Source organism: Pristiophorus japonicus, chromosome 24, assembly GCF_044704955.1.
Source record: "Pristiophorus japonicus isolate sPriJap1 chromosome 24, sPriJap1.hap1, whole genome shotgun sequence".
In the NCBI taxonomy this organism is placed as follows: Eukaryota; Metazoa; Chordata; class Chondrichthyes; family Pristiophoridae; genus Pristiophorus; species Pristiophorus japonicus.
Window position 1 is genome coordinate 13462254 of NC_092000.1, and position 24510 is coordinate 13486763.

The 24510-nt window shown below is 46.7% G+C and overlaps 1 protein-coding gene across 2 annotated transcripts in view; it reads right to left on the minus strand.

The window, feature by feature from the left end:
* The window catches only part of znf653 (zinc finger protein 653), a 41797-nt gene that overhangs the window by 14899 nt on the left and 2388 nt on the right, over positions 1-24510 (minus strand). Inside the window, exons 2-4 of one of the 2 annotated variants that reach the window (XM_070867264.1) lie at positions 12597-12646; positions 7000-7938; positions 2853-2937 (exon numbers count right to left, since the gene is read on the minus strand). In XM_070867264.1, coding sequence (XP_070723365.1) covers positions 2853-2937; positions 7000-7938; positions 12597-12646 — 1074 coding nt within the window. Of the gene's footprint in view, positions 1-2852; positions 2938-6999; positions 7939-10843; positions 11009-12596; positions 12647-24510 lie in introns of those variants that run through there. The other variant, XM_070867265.1, reaches the window with a different exon arrangement.

Here is a 24510-nt window from a genome sequence, read left to right on the forward strand (position 1 = left end):
GCCTTCAATATAAGACAGTCAGCAAGAAATCCAATAGGAAATTCAGGAGAAACTTCTTTACCTAGAGAGTGGTGAGAATGTGGAACTCGCTGCCACAGGGAGTGGTTGAAGAGAATAGTATCGATGTATTTAAGGGGCGGTTAGAGAAGCATATGAGGGAGAAGGGAATAGAGGGTTATGCTGATAGAATTAGATGAGGAAAGATGGGAGGAGGCTCGAGTGGAGCATAAATGCCGGCGTGGAGTGTGGGTCAAATGGCCTGTTTCTATCCTATTTACCGTACAGCCCATGTAATCCTATGAATAGCAAAGATGCATTGAAGGGGAAACTAGATAAACACTCAAGGGAGAATGGAAAGAAGGATATGTTGACAAGGTTAGATGAAGTAAATAGACTGGGAGGAGGCTCGTGTGGAACATAAACACTGGTATGTGTCTGCGTGGTCAATTCCATGTAATCCGCATTCCAGAATTCAGGTACTCCTGCAGTTGCCTATTTCTACCACTGGATGGAGCTCAACAAGCTGCAGTTGCTCAGACCCTTATAAAAGTGGCTGTCCTTACCAATCTGTTGTATGGATGTGAAACATGGACACTATAAAAAGGCACATCATCATCATAGGCGGTCCCTCGAAACGAGGATGACTAGCTTCCACGCCGAAAAGGGATGAGTTCACAGGTGTTTCAATGAAGGGCCGAATATTCCACATCCCGAACTACATCCTGAAGGGTGGAAGATGCCTGTGCGTGGATTTTTTTTAATGTGGGGTGACCGTTGCACACCAGCCACCACACGGGCTCGACAGAGCTAGGCCTTGGTCCAGTGGCCAGGTGTTATCCAAGACGACTGGAGACCAGCTCTGCCGCACGAGCCTAGTGCGCGCACATATCGCAGTGTGGGCTGGGCCCTGCTGCCCCTGGGCCCCGCACTCATCCCTCGACGAACTCTTGCCGCTCCTTCACCCCGACCTCGCCGCTCCTGCTGCACCAGCCCACACTGCAATCGGCATACCACTGCAGGGAGCAGTGCGTGCTGCTGCAGGAGGGCGACTGTTGACTGAAGTTCAGGCATAAAGGCACACACAACAGCTGGACAGGTTTCACCAAGGACACAACCATAGTTTACTTTGGATCAGATGGAAGTCGAGTCATTTCATGCCTACAACCAGAAATTTACAACCATTGGCCAGTTGTAAATTTCCCTCATCAAAAGCAACTGATCCCAGGATTCCCTATTGACAGCAATTAGTCTGTGTAACTCAGTCTGGTTAAAGAAAGCAGTACCTCAGCAGAGATTACACTGAGACACATACATGGAAGATTTCCCATCCAACAATCCGTCTTGCTGTGAACATTGCCATTCAAGATACACTGGTATACGAATGAAAAAGTATTTCCCCTTATTCACCACCAATTTCCTCTCCTGAAGTCAGTGAATCCATTCTGTAGTGCTCACAGATCTGTGTCTCCTTCACTACCTCACCCAAATGGTTAGTCTCTATGTGCGAGCAAGGATAGTCGTGTCAGAAGACAACCTGACCATAGCCAAGCTAAGCCCATCCTATACTCTCTGGAGTTTAGAAGAATAAGGGGTGATCTCATTGAAACATACAAGATTCTGAGGGGGATTGACGGGGTAGATGCCGAGAGGATGTTTCCTCTGGTTGGAGAGTCTAGAACCAGGGGTCACAATCTCAGGATAAGGGGTCGGCCATTTAAGACAGAGATGAGGAGGATTTCATTCACTTGGAGGGTTGTGAATCTTTGGAATACTCTGCCCCAGAGGGCTGTGGATGCTGAGTCTCTGAATATATTCAAGGCTGAGATCGATAGATTGTGGCGGGAAAGTGGAGTTGAGGTTGAAGATCAGCCATGATCTTATTGAATGGCGGAGCAGGCTCGAGGGGCCAAATGGCCAACTCCTGCTCCTAATTCTTACGTTCTTATCCCTACTTACCAACCACATCTAGGACGGATTGCTGGAGTGGTCGGATTGAGGAGCCCTGTGCGATTGGCCCCCTTCCTAACCCATGGAAACTAAAGCCAAACCCCATAGCTGTCAGAGTTGAGATCAGCTTCCTCAGTACAATTCAAGGTGCATATCTGGGATCTTGCTTGGCGCAGTGCCACATCACACAATGCATTTAGCCGACAAGCCATTGGGAAAGATTACCCATATGTTTCTGTACACCTACAGTAACAATCAATGTTACTCCTAGCTGTCTTACATAAGAAATAGGAGCAGGAATAGGCCATACAGCCCCTCGAGCCTGCTCCGCTATTCAATAAGATCATGGCTGATCTGATCAAGGACTCAGGTCCATTTCCCTGCCCGCTCCCCATAACCCCTTAATCCCTTATCGGTTAAGAGACTGTCTATCTCTGTCAGAATTTTATTCAATGACCCAGCTTCCACAGCTCTCTGAGGCAGTGAATGCCACAGATTTACAACCCTAAGAGAGAAGAAATTCCTCCTCATCTCAGTTTTAAATGGGCGACCCCCTTATTCTAAGATGATGCCCCCTAGTTCTGTCTCCCCCATCAGTGGAAACATCCTCTCTGCATCCACCTTGTCAAGCCCCCTCATAATCTTATATGTTTCGATAAGATCACATCTCATTCTTATGTATTCCAATGAGTAGAAGACACACACACACACACACACACACAGACACACACACAGACACACACACAGACACACACACAGACACACACACAGACACACACACACAGACACATCAGAAACCAGACGGGCAGAAACACAAGACAGTGGGTGAATCCAAGGATACAGATGCCGTCAATATAAGAGCTAAATCTAACGCCCCATCTCAGAAGCTGTAACCAAACACTCACTTATGTTGCATTTCCTGCACAGTTTCCCTTGGGTCAGTTGGAGGCAATGCAGAGCCATCAATGATAGTTCTCTCTCCTATCACACCTGCATCAGTAAAAAATAAAGATTCTGTCATTGTGAATCACACCAATTCAATCCCATAGTTGAAGCTTGTTAGAGCACCCAGTGGCAAGAACTGGTCGTTACAGCAATATTGGGCTACTATCCGGTCAAATATGTAATGGGGAGCCTCCTGTTGAAAACAGCAGTCAGACCACAAGACGTCAGCCCGATGCAGAGGTGACAATATCACAAAACCAGCCAGTAAACTGAAAATCTGATTTGAAAAAATTACATTTAAAAAGAGTGTGTTTTGGGACACAAACATTACCATTAAATCTCCCGAACGCGTGTGCGTGCGCGCGCGCGTGCTTTTATAGCACTACCGTCATACTTTCTAAAACTTCTGCCACCGAAACATCTGGTGCTCTCTATGTTCCCAAACCCTCCATCCTTGCCCCGAAGCTAAATATCAGAGTTATATACACAATAGATTTTTCGCTCAGATATCATTTAGCCTGTCATATCGATAAAATCTGTGAAAAACACAACCGATGCTCAACGACATTTCAGCTGGCTTATGCGCTTCTGTTCTATTCTGTCAGCAGAGTTCAAATTGGTCAGGGACACACTGGGAGCTCGGTTTTAAATCCCTCCATGGCCATATCCTCTCTATCTCTGCAATCTCTTTCAGCCCCACAACCCCGCTGAGATATCTGCGCTCCTTTAATTCTGCCCTCTTGAGCATCCCTGATTATAATCACTCAACCATCGGTGGCCATGCCTTCTGTTGTCATATTTGACCATGAAATGAGCTTCCGGCCACATATCCGCAGCATAATTAAGTTCGCCTATTTCCACCCGCGTAACATCGCCCGCCTCCGCCCTGCCTCAGCTCATCCGCTGCAGAAACCCTCATCCATGCCTTTGTTAACTCTCGACTTGACTATTCCAATGCACTCCTGGCCGGCCTCCCATATTCTACCCTACGTAAACTAGAGGTGATCCAAAACTCGGCTGCCCGTGTCCTAACTCGCACCAAGTCCCGCTCACCCATCAGCCCTGTGCTCACAGGCCTACATTGGCTCCCAGTTAAGCAATGCCTCGAATTCAAAATTCTCATCCTTGTTTTGAAATCCCTCCATGGCCTCGCCCCTCCCCATCTCTCTCCCCCACCCAACCCCCGCTCGAGATATCTGCACTCCTCTAATTCTGCCCTCTTGAGCATGCTTGATTATAATCGCTCAATCATTGGTGTGTGTATATGTGTATGTGCACACTCGTGCGAGTATATGTGTGTGTGTGTGTGTATGTGCGTGCGTGTGTCTGCGGTGTGCATGTGCCTGTGCGCGTATACGTGCACATCTGTGCAGGTGCGTGTGTGTGCGCGCGCGTGCGTGACTAAAGGCAGATAAATCCCCTGGACCTGATGGCTTGCATCCTAGGGTCTTAAGTAGCGGCAGGGATTGGTTCTAATTTACCAAAATTCCCAGGATTCTGGGGAGGTCCCAGCAGATTGGAAAACTGCAAATATAACACCCCTATTTAAAAAAGGAGGCGGACAAAAAGCAGGAAACTATAGACCAGTTAGCCTAACATCTGTGGTTGGGAAAATGTTGGAGTCCATTATTAAAGAAACAGTAGCAGGACATTTGGAAAAGCAAAATTCGGTCAGGCAGAGTCAGCATGGATTTATGAAGGGGAAGTCATTTTTGACAAATTTGCTGGAGTTCTTTGAGGATGTAACGAACAGGGTGGATAAAGGGGAACCAGTGGATGTGGTGTATTTGGACTTCCAGAAGGCATTTGACAAGGTGCCACATAAAAGTTTACTGCACAAGATAAAAGTTCATGGGGTTGGGGGTAATATATTACCATGGATAGAGAATTGACTAACTAACAGAAAACAGAGAGTCGGGATAAATGGTTCATTCTCTGGTTGGCAACGAGTAACTAGTGGGGTGCCGCAGGGATCAGTGCTGGGACCCCAACTATTTACAATCTATAATAACGACTTGGAAGAAGGGACTGAGTGTAACGTAGCCAAGTTTGCTGACGATACAAAGATAGGAGGAAAAGCAATGTGTGAGGAGGACACAAAAAATCTGCAAAAGTACATAGACAGGCTAAGTGAGTGGGCAAAAATTTGGCAGATGGAGTATAATGTTGGAAAGTGTGAGGTCATGCCCTATGGCAGAAAAAAATCAAAGAGCAAGTTATTATTTAAATGGAGAAAGTGCTGCAGTACAGTGGGACCTGGGGGCACTTGTGCATGAAACATAAAAGGATAGTATGCAGGTACAGCAAGTGATCAGGAAGGCCAATGGTATCTTGGCCTTTATTGCAAAGGGGATGGAGTATAAAAGCAGGGAACTCTTGCTGCAGCTATACAAGGTATTGGTGAGGCCACACCTGGAATATTGCGTGCAGTTTTGGTTTCCATATTTACGAAAGGATATATTTACTTTGGAGAAGGTTCACTAGGTTGATTCCAGGGATGAGGGGGTTGGGCCTCTACTCATTGGAGTTCAGACGAATGAGAGGCGATCTTACTGAAACGTATAAGATTATGAGGGAGCTTGACAAGGTGGATGCAGAGAGGATGTTTCCACTGATGGGGGAGACTAGAACTAGAGGGCATGATCTTAGAATAAGGGGCCGGCCGCCCATTTAAAACTGAGATGAGGAGGAATTTCTTCTCTCAGAACTGTAAATCTGTGGAATTTGCTGTCTTGGAGAGCTGTGGAAGCTGAGACACTGAATACATTTAAGACAGAAATAGACAGTTTCTTGAGCGATAAGGGAATAAGGGGTTATGGGGAGCGGGCGGGGAAGTGGAGCTGAGTCCATGATCAAATCAGCCATGATCTTATTGAATGGCGGAGCAGGCTCAAGGGGTTGTATGGCCTACTCCTGCTCCTATTTCTTGTGTGTGTGTGTGTGTGTGTGTGTGTGTGTGTGTGTGTGTCTGCGTGTGTGTATGTGTGCGCGCGCGCGCGCGCGTGTGCGTGTGCGTGTCTGCGTGTGCGCGTGTGTATGTGTGCGCGTGCGTGTGTTTAATCAGCTTCTCCTGGGTGCAAAGCTGCACTCTCCAGCCAGTAATTTTTCAATGTTTTGAGGGCACAGGCGGAAATGTCTGCTCTTTCAATATTTTTTTTTTTAAAAAGAAACTGCAGTGAGTTTATAAGATGGTCCAGAGGGCCAACAGATGGCCAAGCACTTCTTTAATGTGGCGTGACATCGCAATGGACCCGCCACAGGGTGTCAAGCCCAAGATGTGCCAGTCAGCTCGAACCTGAAGCATCTTGATGCGACAACACTTTGCTAGCAGACAGCCCAGTCTGGCAATACCAGCAAGTGAAGATAGGAAAGATGAAGTGAAAACTGCTATCCCTCGGCTTCAGCATCTCCTTGGAGGCTACAACTTGAAAAATGCGCTCGTTTGAAACAGGCGGCCAAGAGAGAATTTTCGGGTTTTGCCACCCAAAATCCACTAAGATGTGCAGCATATCTGAGCAAGAGTTCTTTAGCACTTGCAATGTACAAAAAAGACTTCCAGGGTTAGAGATAGGTTCCTTTTACACCCCCAGGTCAGGTACAGCACAGGTTAGATAAGTGAGCCTCCCTCTATACTAGCCCATCAAGCTCCGCCAAGTCAAGTCACGATGATTAAAGCTCCCTTTACGCTACCCTGTCACACACACCCAGGTCAGGAGCAACAGTTAGATGCTGACAAAATTCAATGAAAAGCATTACATTCGACTACAACTCATGTCACCATTTAATTAGCAACCACGATACCTTTCTAAAATACAAGCAATGAGACATTTCATTAAATATCTAGAATATTGAAATACTTTGAGACACTGTGATCCGATAGTCCTTTGCGACGGCTTGGCTGGCCAATAAGAAAATCAATCCGATTATCCTTTTAATAGGAAATAATGGCAAGGAAGCCTATTTCATTCAAAAACAGATCAGCCAACAGAAAGGGAATCTCGCTAGAAACTCTTGCAACCACTTGCAAAGATGTTACTTCGGGGAGGAGGCAGAGAATGACTAATAAATCCCCGTCAGGGTTAAATAACAAGACATATTACAAGGTACCTGAATGCTCACTCCACTCGGTGGTCGCACCGTGCTCCTCAATGCTGTAACATTCACCCTCTGGAGTCACGTACATCAACTGTTCGGAAAAAGTACAGGTCATTTCCTCGTATTCAGTGCGATTTACTGGCTGTGCAGGGTCCAGGGACACACGGCCAAAGCCCGAGTCTGTAATGCTGGTGATCTCCGAACTTTGCACTGTGGCAATCTGCACGGTCACAGGACAGTTGGGAGTCAAGGAGTTCAATACATCCTTCTCGACAGTCTGGGATACATTATCCAGCGTGGAAAGCCCTCCTGGCAAGGACGGATGGCTTCCCTCAGCGACGGCGCTCTTGCATTGCGACGGAGCTCGGCGTGGAGATGCCAGTCCGCGGATTTCAGTCCCGCGCCCGTCTTCATTTCGATCCGTCTCTTCAGGTCTGCCTGCTGAACCCAAGGCAGTTTCTTTGGCTTTCGCGCCACCCTCTTTGTTTCCACCTTCATAACTGGGCTCACTGGCGTCGACGTCAATGAGTTTCACGTTGAAATATTCCTTGAACTTCCGATCCAGGTCAGACTCGTCGCAGGTGGAGGTGTCGGATTCACACTTCATGTACTGTTCATTGGACTGGCCCGGTTTGCGCCTGACTGGGCCCGTCTTGTCCTTCCCCGCCTTTCGCTCCGCGGGACGCGGCTGCCGGCTCTGGTTGCCCTCCGGGATGCTGATGGTCAGGCTGCCCTCGGGGGTGGGCTCGACGTTTGGGGAGTGGCAGTTCTTCTGGACGGGCTCCAGCCGCTGCAGGTACTGGTGCCCGGCCTCGCACTGCCACACTACAGCCACCGAGCAGTCGCACACCCGCTGCAGTTCGTACAGCACCGGCTCCTGTTTGCACATCTGCTTATGGTGCTCGTACCACACCACCAGAGTCTTCAACGCGCCAATTGCCTGCTTCTTCACTGCGGGCGAAACAGAGACGTCATTATAGCCTTTTTATCGTTATAGTAAATTTCCTGTGGCGTTGCCCACAGTCAGATGATTAAAATAGTTTTTTTCCCCCCGCAAGATGGTTAAGAGTTTGGACAGAGACGTCAGAATGCTGCTTCACAGCGCCACCCAGTGGCCAGAGCCTACGGCTGCACTGTGACAGTTGACATAGTAATTTACAACGATAAAGGCTCACAAAAATCGTGACAACAGGAAGCAAGGTTGGTGGACAGGAAGTGCACACCCTACACAACATTTTTAATTTATGCAAAGTTTCCCAAATTTCACTCCTTCTTCCTGTGAAGGTATTGACGCACGCTGGGACACGGTTCCATGGTAGCTTTCTCCCCCCACCCCCCATTCCTTGTGTGCACTGCACATCGAGTATAACTGCTTGCTCAGCCCAATCTTGTCCTCATTGGATGGTCATAAACGGGTCACTGCACAGCGATCAGAAGCAATAACCATGCCACATTTGTCATCTCCCGAGGCCAGAGGTCCTTAGGGCAACCACAGTGCCTCGCTGACTGAGATTAGGTAACTCAGAACAGACTCGGAACTTGGACCCGGGATCTTCCTGGTCCTTACATCTCAGATCTACACAAGGCTGATTAAGCCATCGTGAAAAGAGGGGGGGAAACAATCACAACTTCAAAGTGATGCAAAATATGAAAGCAGTGTGAACACCGTGAGAGGTTCTAAACTAATCCTCAATTCAGATTTTTCAATACAAACTTTTATAACCGACAAATTATTACTAAATATCTTGAATTTTAATTGATTATATGTGGTTACCATGTTCAACTGAAATTAAATGATGAGTTTAATTGGAACAAATCTTCCGATAACCACTTGGGCCTGGTTTAAATCCAGTCCGGACTGAAGGAATGACGTGCCCTCTGTTGGCCTGCATTAGGAGCATTAAGCAGGATCAGTTTGGAGCACGCTCAATCCAATTCACGGTTAGTAACGCACACTCACAAAACAAAAAAACACCTGTCACTTAGGACCACTCTGCACGAAATTGCAAGTCCCAAACTGGACACATTGGATGGGGAGCGTGGAGAAAAAGAACTGTCACACTGACCCAAGTATGGCCGCTCTCCTGAGGTTGGGGGTTAAGCACACTGTAGCAGAATACACCTGACAAGGGATACAAAAAGTGAGAATGTGTTTCGTTTCCCAGCACTGGCACCTCTCACTTCAGTGACAACAAAATTCACTTCTATTTAAAAAATGTGTCCGAGAAATAAACACCGGCGTGGACCTGTTGGGCTGAATGGCCTGTTTCCGTGCTACAAGTACTTTTTAACCTTGTAAAGGAAGGTCACTTTTTAAAATATCACAAAGCATTTTTTTTTTTTTTAAAAAAGGTACTGAAATGCTCAGTTACTGCCCATGGATGCATGAATCCCATGCAACATCTTTTGAAGCAACTTAACATACATAAGGACATCAGCAAGGATTGATGTGTGAGGAAGGGAGGAATTTCTAAGTTCACACCAAGCTATTCCTAATCGTGACTTGACAGGGTGGATGCAGAGAGGATGTTTTCCTCAGTGGGAGAATCGAGAACTAAGGGGTATAGTTTCAGAATAAGGGGACGCACCCATTTAAAACGGAAATGAGGAGGAGGGTCGTGAATTTTTGGAATTCTCTACCCAAGAAAGCTGTGGAGGCTGAGTCACTGAATATATTTAAGGTGGAGATAGACAGATTTTTGAGCGATAAGGGAGTCAAGGGTTATGGGGAGCGGGCGGGGAAGTGGGGTTGAGGCCAGGATCAGATCAGCCATGATCTTATTGAATGGCGGAGCAGGGTCGAGGGGCCAAATGGCCGACTCCTGCTCCTATTTCTTATGTTCTTATAATGGCGGATTTTCTCAGACCTGACCCACCACGAGATAGCATTGGAAAACTGCGTACACCTATCAGGTGAGGGCTCGGTGAAAAGCTACTGTACAATGCCACCAGAAACAGTTACAGATGGGCCCCGATCATGTCGCTCCGTGATCATTCGTCGCTCCTTCGCCCCAACCTCACCGCTCCTCTGTACCTGCCCACGCTCCAATCACCGACCTGGGCCTTGGTGACATCCAATCCAGTCGCCCTCTTCACTGCCGTCGCCCTCGTGAACCAGCACGCGCTGTTCCCTGAAGTGATATGCCGCCACGCAGTCCAGGGGCCGCTCGCCTTTTATGGCCCCGACCTGCCGCTGGTCCCAGCAGAGGCGAGGGCCCAGGGGCAGCACGGGCCCAGCCCACACTGCAATATGTGCGCGCACTAGGTCCGTGCAGCAGAGCTGGTCTCCAGTCGTCCTGGTTAACCCTTGCCGCTGGACCAAGACCTAGCTCTGTCGAACCCGTGTGGTGGCTGGTGTGCAACGGCCACCACACATTAAAAAAACCCACGCACAGGCATCTTCCACCCTTCAACATGTAGTTCAGGACTGGAATATTAGGTCCTTCATTGAAACACCTGAGAACTCATCCCTTTTGATGTGGAAGCAAGACACCCTCGATACGAAGGACCGCCTAAGAGAAAGAGACAGATGGGATAAAATAAATTACTTATGGTTTCTGAATTCATTCTGTTTACACTGTGGGATAGTGTCCAGAACCAAGGCAGCACTGTAAAAGCTTCAAGCCGTGGGGGGGGAAACTAAGAGATGGGATGAGCAAGTGCCCCAGCAGATGATTTCCTCCCGTCGCTATGCACAATTGATTTTCTTTGGCCAGTGTTTTGTGCCAGAGTCACAACATGCTCTTCAGGATGCACCTACAATTTTGCTCGCGACGATGAGGGCAAAGTTCCCCGCATTTGTTTACAACGTGTCTTCACGTAGCGACCAAGGAAAACCACAAGAAGGTAACTGCACCTCGCAAGTTCACTGGATGTCGGCACCATCGAACGTCATCTTTAGACAGGAGGGTGGGCATTTTCCACGGGTGGAATCCTGAAGCACCGTCAGCGGGTGGGAGTTCCACCTGCCACAAGGATGCGCATCAGACACTGCCCAATTTCCCGAGGCGAGGGCCCTTGGATTTTATAAGCGGGCTCCCCCAGCCTCCGCTGGCAGTCCACCTAGAGAGAGAGAGGCGTGAAGAGATTGGCTGCAGGAGACCTGATGCAATGAAGGCTGACTGACAGCTTCTGTGCTAGCGGAAGAATCGGTTACCTTTTAACATTTAAAACAAAAGTGCTATTGCTGTGCAGTAGACGACAAAGACTTTAAGAACGTAAGAAATCGGAGCGGGAGTAGGCCATTTGGCCCCTCGCGTCTGTTCCGCCATTCAATGAGATCATGGCTGATCTTCGACCTCAACTCCACTTTCCTGCACTGTCCCTACATCCCTTGATTCCCTTAATATCCAAAAATCTATCGATCTCTGTCTTGAATATACTCAACGACTGAGCCTCCACAGCCCTCTGGGGTAGAGAATTCCAAAGATTCACCGCCCTCTGAGTGAAGAAATGTCTCCTCATCTCAGTCCTAAATGGCCGACCCCTTATTCTGAGACTGTGACCCCTGGTTCGAGACTCCCCAGCCAGAGAAAACATCCTCCCTGCATCTACCCTGTCAAGCCCTGTAAGAATTTTGTACGTTTCAATGAGATCACCTCTCATTCTTCTAAACTTTAGAGAATATAGGCCTAGTCTACTCAATTTCTCCTAATAGGACAATTCCCCCATCCCAGGAATCAGTCTGGTGAACCTTTGTTGCACTCCCTCAATGGCAAGTATATCCTTCCTTGGGTAAGGAGACTAAAACTATACATAATATTCCAGGTGTGGTCTCACCAGGGCCCTATATAATTGCAAAAAGATGTCTTTAGTCTTGTGTTCCAATCCTCTTGTAATAAAGGCTAACATACCATTTGCTTTCTTCATTGCTTGCTGTACCAGCATGTTAACTTTCAATGATTCACGTACAAGGATTCTGACCCAGCAAAAGTTAATACCCCCTCTACTCCACCTATAGCAATGCTGCACACCAAGAAAGCACCGATATGCTTTGACACCCGGTGTTACTAAGCCCCAAGTGATGGGAAATAGGTCATATAACACATTGGCGGCATTTGCATGCACGTATAATACATGCGTCCAAATCCGGATGATGGCATTATGCGGCCAATGTAATTTCTGGCAGATAATACCAGAAGAATCCCGAGGCCCTTCGGGGGAAATCAGTGCCCCCCCCCCCCGAGCAGCAGAAACTTCCATCTCGCTCTGCTCCAGTTACACTCGGAAGCTGGTGCAACTCCAGTGGGAAATCCTGCCCGAGATATTCTGACTTGATGGCTGAAGTATTGTTAACGAACAGGTACTCCTGGCTGGAAAGCATCAAACTTCGGATTAAGGACCAGAGAATGCAGATTAGACTGTTCTTAAGTGCTGACAGAAAACTAGTGGCATATATAACTCCAGCTATTGCCAGCAAAAATCAATAGGAGTGTAAAATCGATTTTCTCACTTTACACTCATGCCAACATTGTCACTAAAATTAACCAACAGAAAAAGATATACCCCCTGGTGATTAATGCTGCAAACTCCAAGCTAAGTCGCTACTGAGCCACAATTTGCATAGATATTACTACACAACGTCCTCCTGCAGCTGATCACAGGCTTACCTTTTTGTGAGGAATTAATTTTCGAGTTCTGTTCCTCTGCTCCGGATTTGCTGCAATATAATAAAACCATTATGAAGACAGTGAATGTCTTTACAATTCTTGCATGCAATGATTATATTCTCCAGCGATAGCAATGTAAATTTACACAGCAAACCATCAAGTCTCCTTGCTTAAGGTGTGGTGGTGAAATTGCTGGGATAAGCAGTAAGGGGAGGTTAAGAACATAAGAAATAGGAGCAGGAGTAGGCCACCTAGCCCCTCGAGCCTGCTCTGCCATTCAATAAGATCATGGTTGATTTGATCATGGACTCGGTTCCACTTCCCTGCCCGCTCCCCATAACCCCTTACAGATTGAACATCCCTTATCCGGAACCCTCGGGACCTGGCCTGTTTTGGGATTTTTCCGGACGAGGGCTGGTCACGTTGAATTGGATGGTACAGGTACTGAGCAAGGGGATATCGGGGCTGGCTTGGGGCCCAGGAGTGCGTCAAAGAGATCATGGGGGGCGGTGGATCGCAGGGTCAGGCCAGCGATTGCAGGAGTCGGCAGCGAGGAAGGACTTCAATTTGTTCATGTAGGAATCCTGCACAAGGGCCACCCAATGGCCAGGAATGGTTCCGGACAAGGGGTGGTTCTGGATAAGGGAGTTCTGGATAATGGAGGTTCAAACTGCATTCCCCTATCGTTCAAAAATCTGTCCATCTCCACCTTAAATATATTCAATGACCCATCCTCCACAGCTCCCTGGGACGGAGACATGTTACTGGACTTTGGTATCAATGTCAAACAATAGCAACCACACTAAGTACTTTGGGTGCAAAATTTCCCTGTTGTGCGCCTCCTGGGAGGCACTAACGGGGTGCTAACGTGTTTTCGCCGGAGGGGTCAACGGTTCCTGCAAAATTGTGCATGAGTTAACGGGAGCTCGAATGCAATAACGCCTCGGGCTGCCACACCTCCACTGATGATGTCATCGCCATACACGGCGGCCAGTGAGGCTGCCGCGGACGCCGTCAGCGCCAGCCTTGTGGGTCGCGAGCCAGGGCGCACACCGATCGCAGGCTAAAGGGGAGGTGCGCTGCGCAGTGTGCCGCCGTTTTATTTCCTCTCGACTCACCAGTTGGACCATTGTCCGTCGATGTCGCGGGGTCGGGGCCGCAATCGTGCAGCCCGGCACTCCGTTTCCGTGCCGGGCTGCAGTGACAGCACCCTGCATCCCTGGTAGCCCATCAAAAGGGCCCCAGAGCTCGCAGCATCTCTCCCCCTTTAACGGAAAGGGAGGGGTGTTGAAACACGCGTTATTGAGCTCCATTTCCTGTGGGAGGGGGGGTGAAAGAGTTAACCCCAATTTCGCTTCTGGGGCGGGCGCCGAATGTCCGGCCTCAGAAAAGTTAACCCCCCCCCCCCCTCAACCGGGGTGATAGCCAATTTTATTCTTTGGGGAGGGGGGAATCCTGTAAATGTCACGCCAGCTCAATGACTGTCTATTATATTAGCTTTGATTAGCTGCTAAATGCTCAAAAAAGAAACACTGAACCGATTGTCACGCAGAAAGCTCAAAAATGCAAATGCAGCCAAGTAGTGGTGTAACCAACACAACCAGCACCGGCATCGATGGTATTGAAATAACAAGTCCCCATGGGAGTGGGCTGCTGGGGATCCAGTCTAGCTCATTGTAATTGCATCAAAGGTCCCCCTCATTTTTTTATTTGGGTGCGTGGTCTCTGTAAGTCACATTCTCGCGCAGGCGCAGTGTTACCCATTTAAAAATGGGAAACCCAAGGCAAAAATCAAAAAGGGCCACATTACAGCAAAATTCTAAAGGGGCAAAGTGGGTTAAAAAGACAAGCCTGAAAGCTGTGTGCCTCAATGCGAGGAGTATTCGTAATAAGGTGAACGAATTAACTGCACAGGCAGCTATTAACGAATATGATATAATTGGCATTATGGAGACATGGCTCCAGGGTGATCAAGGCTGGGAACTCAACATTCAGGGCTATTCAACATTCAGGAAGGAGACAGAAAGGAAAAGGAGGTGGGGTAGCTTTGCTGGTTAAAGAGGAAATTAATGCAATAGTAAGGAAGGACATTAGCTCGGATGATGTGGAATCGGTATGGGTGGAGCTGCGGAATACCAAAGGGCAGAAAACGCTAGTGGGAGTTGTGTACAGACCTCCAAACAGTAGTAGTGAGGTTGGGGACAGCATCAAACAAGAAATTAGGGATGCGTGCAATAAAGGTACAGCAGTTATCATGGGTGACTTTAATCTACATATAGATTGGGCTAACCAAACTGGTAGCAGTACAGTGGAGGAGGATTTCCTGGAGTGTATTAGGGATGGTTTTCTAGACCAATATGTCGAGGGACCAACTAGAGGGCTGGCCATCTTAGACTGGGTGATGTGTAATGAGAAAGGTCTAATTAGCAATTTTGTTGTGCGAGGCCCCTAGGGAAAGAGTGACCATAATATGGTAGAATTATTTATTAAGATGGAGAGTGACACAGTTAATTACGAGACTTGGGTCTTGAACTTAAGGAAAGGTAACTTCGATGGTATGAGACGTGAATTGGCTAGAATAGACTGGCAAATGATACTCAAAGGGATGACGGTGGATAGGCAATGGCAAACATTTAAAGATCACATGGATGAACTTCAACAATTGTACATCCCTGTCTGGAGTAAAAATAAAACGGGGAAGGTGGCTCAACCGTGGGTAATGAGGGAAATTAAGGATGGTGTTAAATCCAAGGAAGAGGCACATAAATTGGCCAGAAAAAGCAGCAAACCTGAGGACTGGGAGAAATTTAGAATTCAGCAGAGGAGGACAAAAGGTTTCATCAGGAAGGGGAAAATAGAGTATGAGAGGAAGCTTGCTGGGAACATAAAAACTGACTGCAAAAGCTTCTATAGATACGTGAAGAGAAAAAAGATTAGTGAAGACAAACATAGGTCCCTTGCAGTCAGAATCAGGTGAATTTATAATGGAGAACAAAGAAATGGCAGACCAATTGAACAAATACTTTGGTTCTGTCTTCACGAAGGAAGACACAAATAACCTTCTGGAAATACTAGGTGACCGAGGGTCTTGTGAGAAGTAGGAACTGAGGGATATCTTTATTAGTCAGGAAATTGTGTTCGGGAAATTGATGGGATTGAAGGCCAATAAATCCCCAGGACCTGAGAGTCTGCATCCCAGAGTACTTAAGGAAGTGGCCCTAGAAATAGTGGATGCATTGTTGGAAAATGATCACCAGTCTATCGACTCTGGATCAGTTCCTATGGACTGGAGGGTAGCGAATGTAACACCACTTTTTAAGAATGGAGGGAGAGAAAAAAAACAGGGAATTATAGACCGGTTAGCCTGACATCAGTAGTGGGGAAAATGTTGGAATCAATTACTAAAAGATGAAATAGCAGCGCATTTGGAAAGCAGTGACAGGATTGGTCCAAGTCAGCATGGATTTATGAAAGGGAAATCATGCTTGACAAATCTTCTAGAATTTTTTGAGGATGTAACTAGTAGAGTGGACAGTGGATGTGGTGTATTTGGACTTTCAAAAGGCTTTTGACAAGGTCCCACTCAAGAGATTGATGTGCAAAATTAAAGCACATGGTATTGGGGGAAATGTATTGACGTGGATAGAGAACTGGTTGGCAGACAGGAAGCTGAGTCGGGATAAACGGGTCCTTTTCAGAATGGCAGGCAGTGATTAGTTAGGTGCCGCAGGGCTCAGTGCTGGGACCCCAGCTATTTACAATATACATTAATGATTTAGATGAAGGAATTGAGTGTAATATCTCCAAGTTTGCAGATGACACTAAACTGGGTGGTGGTGTGAGCTGTGAGGGGGACGCTAAGAGGCTGCAGGGTGACTTGGACAGGTTAGGTGAGTGGGCAAATGCATGGCAGAATCAGTATAATGTGGATAAATGTGAGGTTATCCACTTTGGGGGCAAAAACACAAAGGCAGATTATCTGAATGGTGGCAGCTTAAGAAAAGGGGAAGTGCAATGAGACCTGGGTGTCATGGTACATCAGTCAATGAAAGCTGGCATGCAGGTACAGTAGGCGGTGAAGGCAGCAAATGGCATGTTGGCCTTCATAGCTAGAGGATTTGAGTATAGGAGCAGGGAGGTCTTACTGCAGTTGTACAGGGCCTTGGTGAGGCCTCACCTGGAATATTGTGTTTTTTGGTCTCCTAATCTGAGGAAAGACGTTCTTGCTATTAAGGGAGTGCAGCGTAGATTCATTAGAATGGCAGGACTGACGTATGAGGAGAGACTGGATCGACTGGGCCTGTATTCACTGGAGTTTAGAAGGATGAGAGGGGATCTCATAGAAACATATAAAATTCTGACTGGACTAGACAGGTTAGATGCAAGAAGAATGTTCCCAATGTTGGGAAAGTCCAGAACCAGGGGACAAAGCCTAAGGATAAGGGGTAAGCCATTTAGGACTGAGATGAGGAGAAACTTCTTCACTCACAGAGTTGTTAACCTGTGGAATTCCCTACCGCAGAAAGTTGTTGATGCCAGTTCGTTGGATATATTCAAGAGGGAGTTAGATATGGCCCTTACGACTAAAGCGATCAAAGGGTATGGAGAGAAAGCAGGAAAGGGGTACTGAGGTGAATGATCAGCCATGATCTTATTGAATGGCGGTGCAGGCTCGAAGGGCCGAATGGCCTACTCCTGCACCCATTTTCTATGTTTCTAAAGCCGGTGAGTGGCCTGTGCAGGGGCGCAGCTTACAGCAACATTGGTTGGATTATATTCACAGATGCCAGGACAGAGTGCCTATTTGAAGTGTAGTCGCTCTTGCAATGTAGGAAAATGCAGCAGTTTTCCACACAAAATTGGCCCTCAAACTTTGAAATAATTGACCAGATCACTGTTTTTGGCATTGGTTGAGGGGTAAATATTGGCCAGGACATTGGAAAGAAATCGCCTACTCTTCCAATAGTGACGTGGGATCTTTTATTTTATGGCCACCTGAGAGGGGTCTCAGTTAAACATCTTGGGCGAAAGATAGCACCTCTGGCACTCCCTCAGTCCTGCACTGGGAGTGTCAAGCTAGATTAAGTGCTCAAGTCCCTGGAGTGTGGTTTGAGCCCATGACCTTCTGACTCAAGAGACGAGAGAGCTACCCACTGAGCCACTGCTGACGCCTAGGACCATTACAGCCAGGAGACAGAAAAGTCCTTCATCGGGCTGAATTCAGATGTGAGCGATGAAATACAGTACCAGTGTGCACCACTTTGTTTTCAGCATTATTTTTTAAAACAGTACATTAATTGAAAACCCTCAGTATTCAATATTCTCACAGGTAATGCCTCCAAATTTTAAATACTTAAATTCTTCAAATGTTTTGAAAAAGATTACATATACTTTCAGGCAATGAGTTCCAGAACCCCACCACCCTCTGGGTGAAACATTTTCCCTTCAAATCCCCTCTAAACTTCCTACCAATTACTTTAAATCTATGCCCCTCTGCTAAGGGAAATGGGTCCTTTCTATCCACTCTATCTAGGCCCCTCATAATTTTATACACCTCAAAAGGGTCTCCTTTTCAGCCTCCTCTGTTCCAAAGAAAACAACCCCAGCCTATCAAATCATTCCTCATAGCTAAAATTCTCCAGTCCAGGCAGCATCCTTGTAAATCTCCTCTGTACCCTCTCTAGTGCAATCACATATTTCCAGTAATGTGATGATCAGAACTGCATGCAGTACTCTAACTGTGGCCTAACTAGTGTTTTATAAGTTCAAGCTTGACCTCCCTGCTCTTATAATCTATGCCTCGGCTAATAAAGGCAAGTATCCTGTATGCCTTCTTAACCACCTTATCGACCTGGCCTGCTACCTGCAGGGATCTGTGGACCTGCACTCCAAGGCCCCTCTGCTCCTCTACATTCAGTGTCCTACCATTTAATGTGTATTCCTTTGCCTTGTTCACCCTCCCCAAATGCATTACCTCATACTTCTCCAGATTGAATTCCATTTGCCACTGATCTGCCTACCCGACCAGTCCATTGATATTTTCCTGCAGTCTACAGCTTTCTTCTTCATCGTCACCCAATTTTTGAATCATCTGCAAACTTCTTATCTGTGGGAAGCTCGAACGATACTAATTGTAAAGCGACACAAACTACAAAAATACAGAAAATCCTAACTGTACTATTTAAAGAACAATGATGCCAAATTCTGTATTTATTGCCGCTTAACAAGTGATTACACTTCAAAATTGCTTGGTTTGTGACACATTTTAGGACATCCTGAGGACACGCAAGGTGCTATAGAACTGCACGTTCGTTCTTTCTTCTTTTTAAAAAAAAGCTCCAACTTTACACTCTTTGAGGAATAATTTCTTTGAAAAGTAGAACAGTAATACATCCAGAGCAGCAATCTCCCTTTCTAACGTGATCAAAAGCACAGCCTGTACTAACGAAACTGGCAGCCAAGCACACAATTCTTATCTTATTTAATTCCCAAAAAGCAATTACTGCCTGTGGTCTTAATAAACCGGAACTGCACTTCACACAATTTGCATTTGCCCCAATAACTTGTCTCCTACCATATGCTCACTAATGTGCACCAGGTATTGCATGTGAAAATCAGCCATTGTCCTCCCACATAATTATGTCATCCATTTTATCCAGTGTGCGGCTCTCGGGGGTCACAATGACATTGAGATGTTTCTAGATTTTTACAGACTGCTGGAGTGCGGAATGCTATTGGAAAACACTACAAGTCCTTGAACAATTATGATTTTTGCTTGTTTTTTTTTATTATTCGCTCACGGGTTGTGGGCGTCGTTGGCAAGGCCAGCATTTATTGCCCATCCCTAATTGCCCTCGAGAAGGTGGTGGTGAGCCGGGGTTGGGGATAATATATTAGCATGGATAGCAGATTGGCTAACTAACAGAAAACAGAGTCGAGATAAATCGGTCATTTTCCGGTTGGCAAACGGTATCTAGTGGGGTGCTGCAGGGATCGGTGCTTGGGCCTCAACTATTTACAATCTATATTAATGACTTGGATGAAGGGACCGAGTGTAATGTAGCCAAGTTTGCTGATGATACAAAGATGGGTGGGAAAGCAAGTTGTGAGGAGGACACAAAGCATCTGCAAAGGGATATAGACAGGCTAAGTGAGTGGGCAAACATTTGGCAGATGGAGTATAATGTGGGAAAGTGTGAGGTTATCCACTTTGGCAGGATAAATAAGAAAGCAGATCATTTAAATGGCGAGAAATTATAAAAATGCTGCAGTACAGAGGGACCTGGGGATCCTTGTCCATGAAACACACAAAGTTAGTATGCAGGTACAGCAAGTAATCAGGAAGGCAAATGGAATGTTGGCCTTTATTGCAAGGGGGATGGAGTATAAAAGCAGAGAAGTTCTGCTACAACTGTACAGGGTATTGGTGAGGCCACACCTGGAGTACTGCGTACAGTTTTGGTCTCCTTATTTAAGGAGGGATATACTTGCATTGGAGGCTGTTCAGAGAAGGTTCACGAGGTTGACTCCTGAGATGAAGGGGTGTGAAGAAAGATTGAGTAGTTTGGAGTTTAGAAGAATGAGAGGTGATCTTATGGAAACATAAGATTCTGAGGGGGCTTGACAGGGTAGATGCAAAAAGGATGTTTCCCCTCATGGGGAATCTAGAACTAGGGGGGCATGGTTTCAGAATAAGGGGTCACCCATTTAGAACTGAGATGAGGAGGAAGTTCTTCTCTCAGAGGGTTGCAAGTCTGTGGAATTCTCTGCCCCAGAGAGCTGTGGAGGCTGGGTCATTAAATATATTTAAGGTAGATAGAGACAGATTTTTGAACGATAAGGGAATGAAGGGTTATGGGGAGCGGGCAGGGAAGTGGAGCTGAGCCAGGATCAGATCAGCCATGATCTTATTGAATGGCGGAGCAGGCTCGAGGGGCCAAATGGCCAACTCCTGCTCCTATTTCTTGTGTTCTTACGGTGCCAAATAGAAAAATCACTGAAACTTTACTGTGTATTACAATCACTAATGTGCCAAAACATAGTGTTATCTTGACATACATAGCCACCTACAGACACATAGAAACAAGTCTCAGATTACTTGCGAGCAATGCCACAGACTGCTGCCAACGAACCAGGAGTAGCTGTGCATGCGCAGTTCCAGTGATTTGTTTCTCTGCTGTTGACGGACCTCCGAAAATGAGGAATAAAGCAGCTGTTTAAAAAAAATCTTGTTCATTTGTAGTTTAATTTATTAATTGTGTGAATTGTAGAATTTATTCAGGTCTGAGCCACTTGTTTGAAAGGGGATTGTGATCTGCCTCAGTGTTTCTGATCAGACATTTCTCCCAACAGCTCCCGTGCGGACAGCCCTAATTGATAGAAGTGGGTTAATTATTTTTTAATTGACAATGCGGGGTGAAGAGCAAAGAGCCGTGATACCAGAGGTTGAGAAGGAGCGAGAAGTCGAGGTAATGGTGAAGGGGCAGCAAGCTGGGCTTTTAAACACCTACAGATTGTCAGAGGAAGGGAAGGTTGAGGGAGGGAATAAGTTGCAGAAGTTTAAAGTCCCAGGAAAGTACAAATTAGTGCAGGAGAGAAATGATGCTAATTACTGAGCGTTTAAAAATGGTTTTCTACCGAGATAAGATGCTTAGGGGCACTCGGCTGCAGAGCTACACGAACCGCTGTGAGCGTTATTTAAATCTGGGGAATGTTGCCAGGGGTCACTCCAATAAAAGAAGCACTACACCTGGGAGGAATTAAAGGCTTTTATTCCATTGTCTTCTGCACAAATACTTCCCAAACAGAGAATGAAGCACAAAGCTCCATCGCCTGCCCAGCTACAGAATGTGGCCACGGGGATTTCAGTGAAAAAAGACTTGCATTTATATGGCCGCTTTCAGAACCACCGGACGTCATAAAGCGCTTTACAGCCAATGAAGTACTTTTGGAGCATAGTCACATTGGACTTCCCCGGTTAGTTTGTGATATAATGGATCATGAAATAGACTACAGTTAAACACTGTTTCTGTTACTACCAAAATGGAAATGATTTGCAAATTACACTGCAGTTCCAAGGCTATTTTGTTCTTCCCAACCCTCCGTAAAAATCAGACAACAAGCCATGAAGCGCAGGAAATGCAGCAGCCAATTTACACACAGCAAGCTCCCACAAACAGTATTGTGATAATGACCAGATAATCTGTTTTTGTTATGTTGATTGAGGGATAAATAATGGCCCCAGGACACCAGGGATAACCCCCTGCTCTTCTTCAAAATAGTGCCATGGGATCTTTTACGTCCACCTGAGGGGGCAGACGGGGCCTCGATTTAACGTCTCATTTGAAAGACGGCACCTCCGACAGTGCAGCACTCCCTCAGCACTGCACTGGGAGTGTCAGCCTAGATTTTTTTTGTGCTCAAGTCCCTGGAGAGGGAGAGGGACTTGAACCCACAACCTTCTGACTCAGAGGTGAGAGCACTACCCATTGAGCCACAGTTGACAATGTGCATGTGAATAAACAAAACTGTGCATTTACAGACACTCTTCCCAAGTCTGACTTGTCTTTAGAGAAAGCTTTGTAACCAGTGGAACAGTAGGGTAAAGTACGAGTGGTTACAAGGTTGTCACTGGTGGTGGCTGCACTGGGAGCAATTGAAGGTTCTCCCGTTATTTGTTTTCGCAAGTGTCTAATGCCTCCTGCTTGCTTCCCCGGGCCCAAACTGTAGTTCACTTTCAGTAATGGTTTTAGTTGACAAGGAGATGATTTGCAGGCTCGGTACATTCTGTTCTGCAAACTTGACAGCAGCCGTTGAAAGTTATTTTCTGCATCGGTGATCGCTGAAAGATTTACCTTTGCACCGGCACATTCAGCACTACCCGCGAGTAAAACATTTGCAATTAAGCTACAGATGAGGGTGGGGGAAGGAGCTATTTGCACAGGCTCGCTTTTATATAAAATATGACTTTTAAACAATGATTCTCCAAACATTCTGTATATGGGTTGACCGCAAATATTGATAAACTCCCAAGGAACACCCTGTCCTCACTTCCAATCATCATCATATCGAGGGGGACTTGCTTCCACGTCAAAAAGGGATGAGTTCACGGGTGTTTAAATGAAGGACCTAATATCCCAGGTGCCGAATGACATGTTGAAGGGTGGAAGATGCCTGTGCATGGATTTCTTTAACGTGTGGTGGCCGTTCCACACCAGCCACCACACGGGCTTGACAGAGCTAGGTCTTGGTCCAGTGGCAAGGATTAACAAGACGACTGGAGACCAGCTCTGCTGCTCGGACCTAGTGCGCACACATATCGCAGTGTGGGCTGGCCCGTGCTGCCCCTGGGCCCTCGTCTCTTCTGGCCCCAAACTCACGCCTCTCCTTGGCCCCGATCACGTCACTCTACAATCACTTGCCGCTCCTTCGCCCCGACCTCGCCGCTCCTGCTGTACCTGCCCACGCTCCAATCATCGACCTGGACCTTGGTGACATCAAATCTAGTCACCCTCTTCACAGCCGTCGTTCTCCAGCATGCGCTGTATCTTGAAGTGGTATGCTCCTTTGAATAGGCTGCCAAAAGACAGCACCAGCGAACCAAAGGTAAGATGACTTTTATTGGTAAAAAATATATAATTAATAATATAACATAACATAAGAAATAGGAGGAGTAGGTCATCTGGTCCCTCGAGCCTGCTCCACCATTCAATGAGATCACGGCTGATTTGATCCTGGCCTCAACTCCACTTCCCTGCCCGCTCCCCATAACCCTCGACTCCCTTATCGTTCAAAAATCTGTCTATCTCCACCTTAAATATATTCAATGACTCAGCCTCCACAGCTCTCTGGAGTAGAGAATTCCAAAGATTCACGACCCTCTGAGAGAAGAAATTCCTCCTCATCTCAGTTCTAAATGGGCGACCCCTTATTCTGAAATTATGCCTCCTAGTTCTAGATTCACCCACGAGGGGAAACATCCTCTCTGCATCTCCCCTGTCCAGCCCCCTCAGAATCTTTCACATTTCAATAAGATCACCTCTCATTCTTCTAAATTCCAAGCATAGGCCCAACCTGCTCAACTTTTCTTCATATGACAACCCCTTCATCTCAGGAATATGAAAATGCACAACAGTAATAAGTAAGTAAGTTAGTAAGTAAACAAATGCAGATATCGGACAACCTCATGGATCATTTGGGGTGCAGGCTCCCAGTTTGAAAGCCGATGCTTTAAAGGAGCCCGGTTACTTTCCAAGATATTTTCTCGGTTTCCGAAACCGAGGAACACACGATGATAATGATGCCGCAGTCAATGGTGAAGCTCACAACATCGCTTCTGCTGCACTTCAGATATCCTTTCATCAAAAAAGCCCACAACAGAAGGCTGCATTACAAAATACTGCCCCAGTGTTTCAGCATCGCTGAGTGAAAAGTGGAAACATACAACGCAGGAAAAACCTGCAGGTACAACAGACAAATTCCATACAAATTGGTCTGAACAGACTAGAACCACAGGCTGTTACTGAATTAAGGAACAAATTGCAACTCAGTATTAGCATTCGAGAGAGACAAGGATACCAATCCCTAATGTCAGCGTATGCACTAGTTGGGAGGCCGTAGTCCAGCATCCTTATAAAGAGGGCATTCCACTGCAGCACTTCCCAAACCCTGCTTTCCTGTCATTATTTCTGGGAAATCTTGCTATTCTGTTGCTGCCTCAGCTCATCCGCTGCTGAAGCCCGCATCCATGCCTTTGTTACCTCTAGACTTGACTACTCCAACGCACTCCTGGCCGGCCTCCCACATTCTATCCTACGTAAACGAGAGGTGAGCCAAAACTCGGCTGCCCGTGTCCTAACTCGCACCAAGTCCCGCTCACCCATCACCCCCAGTGCTCGCTGACCTACATTGGCTC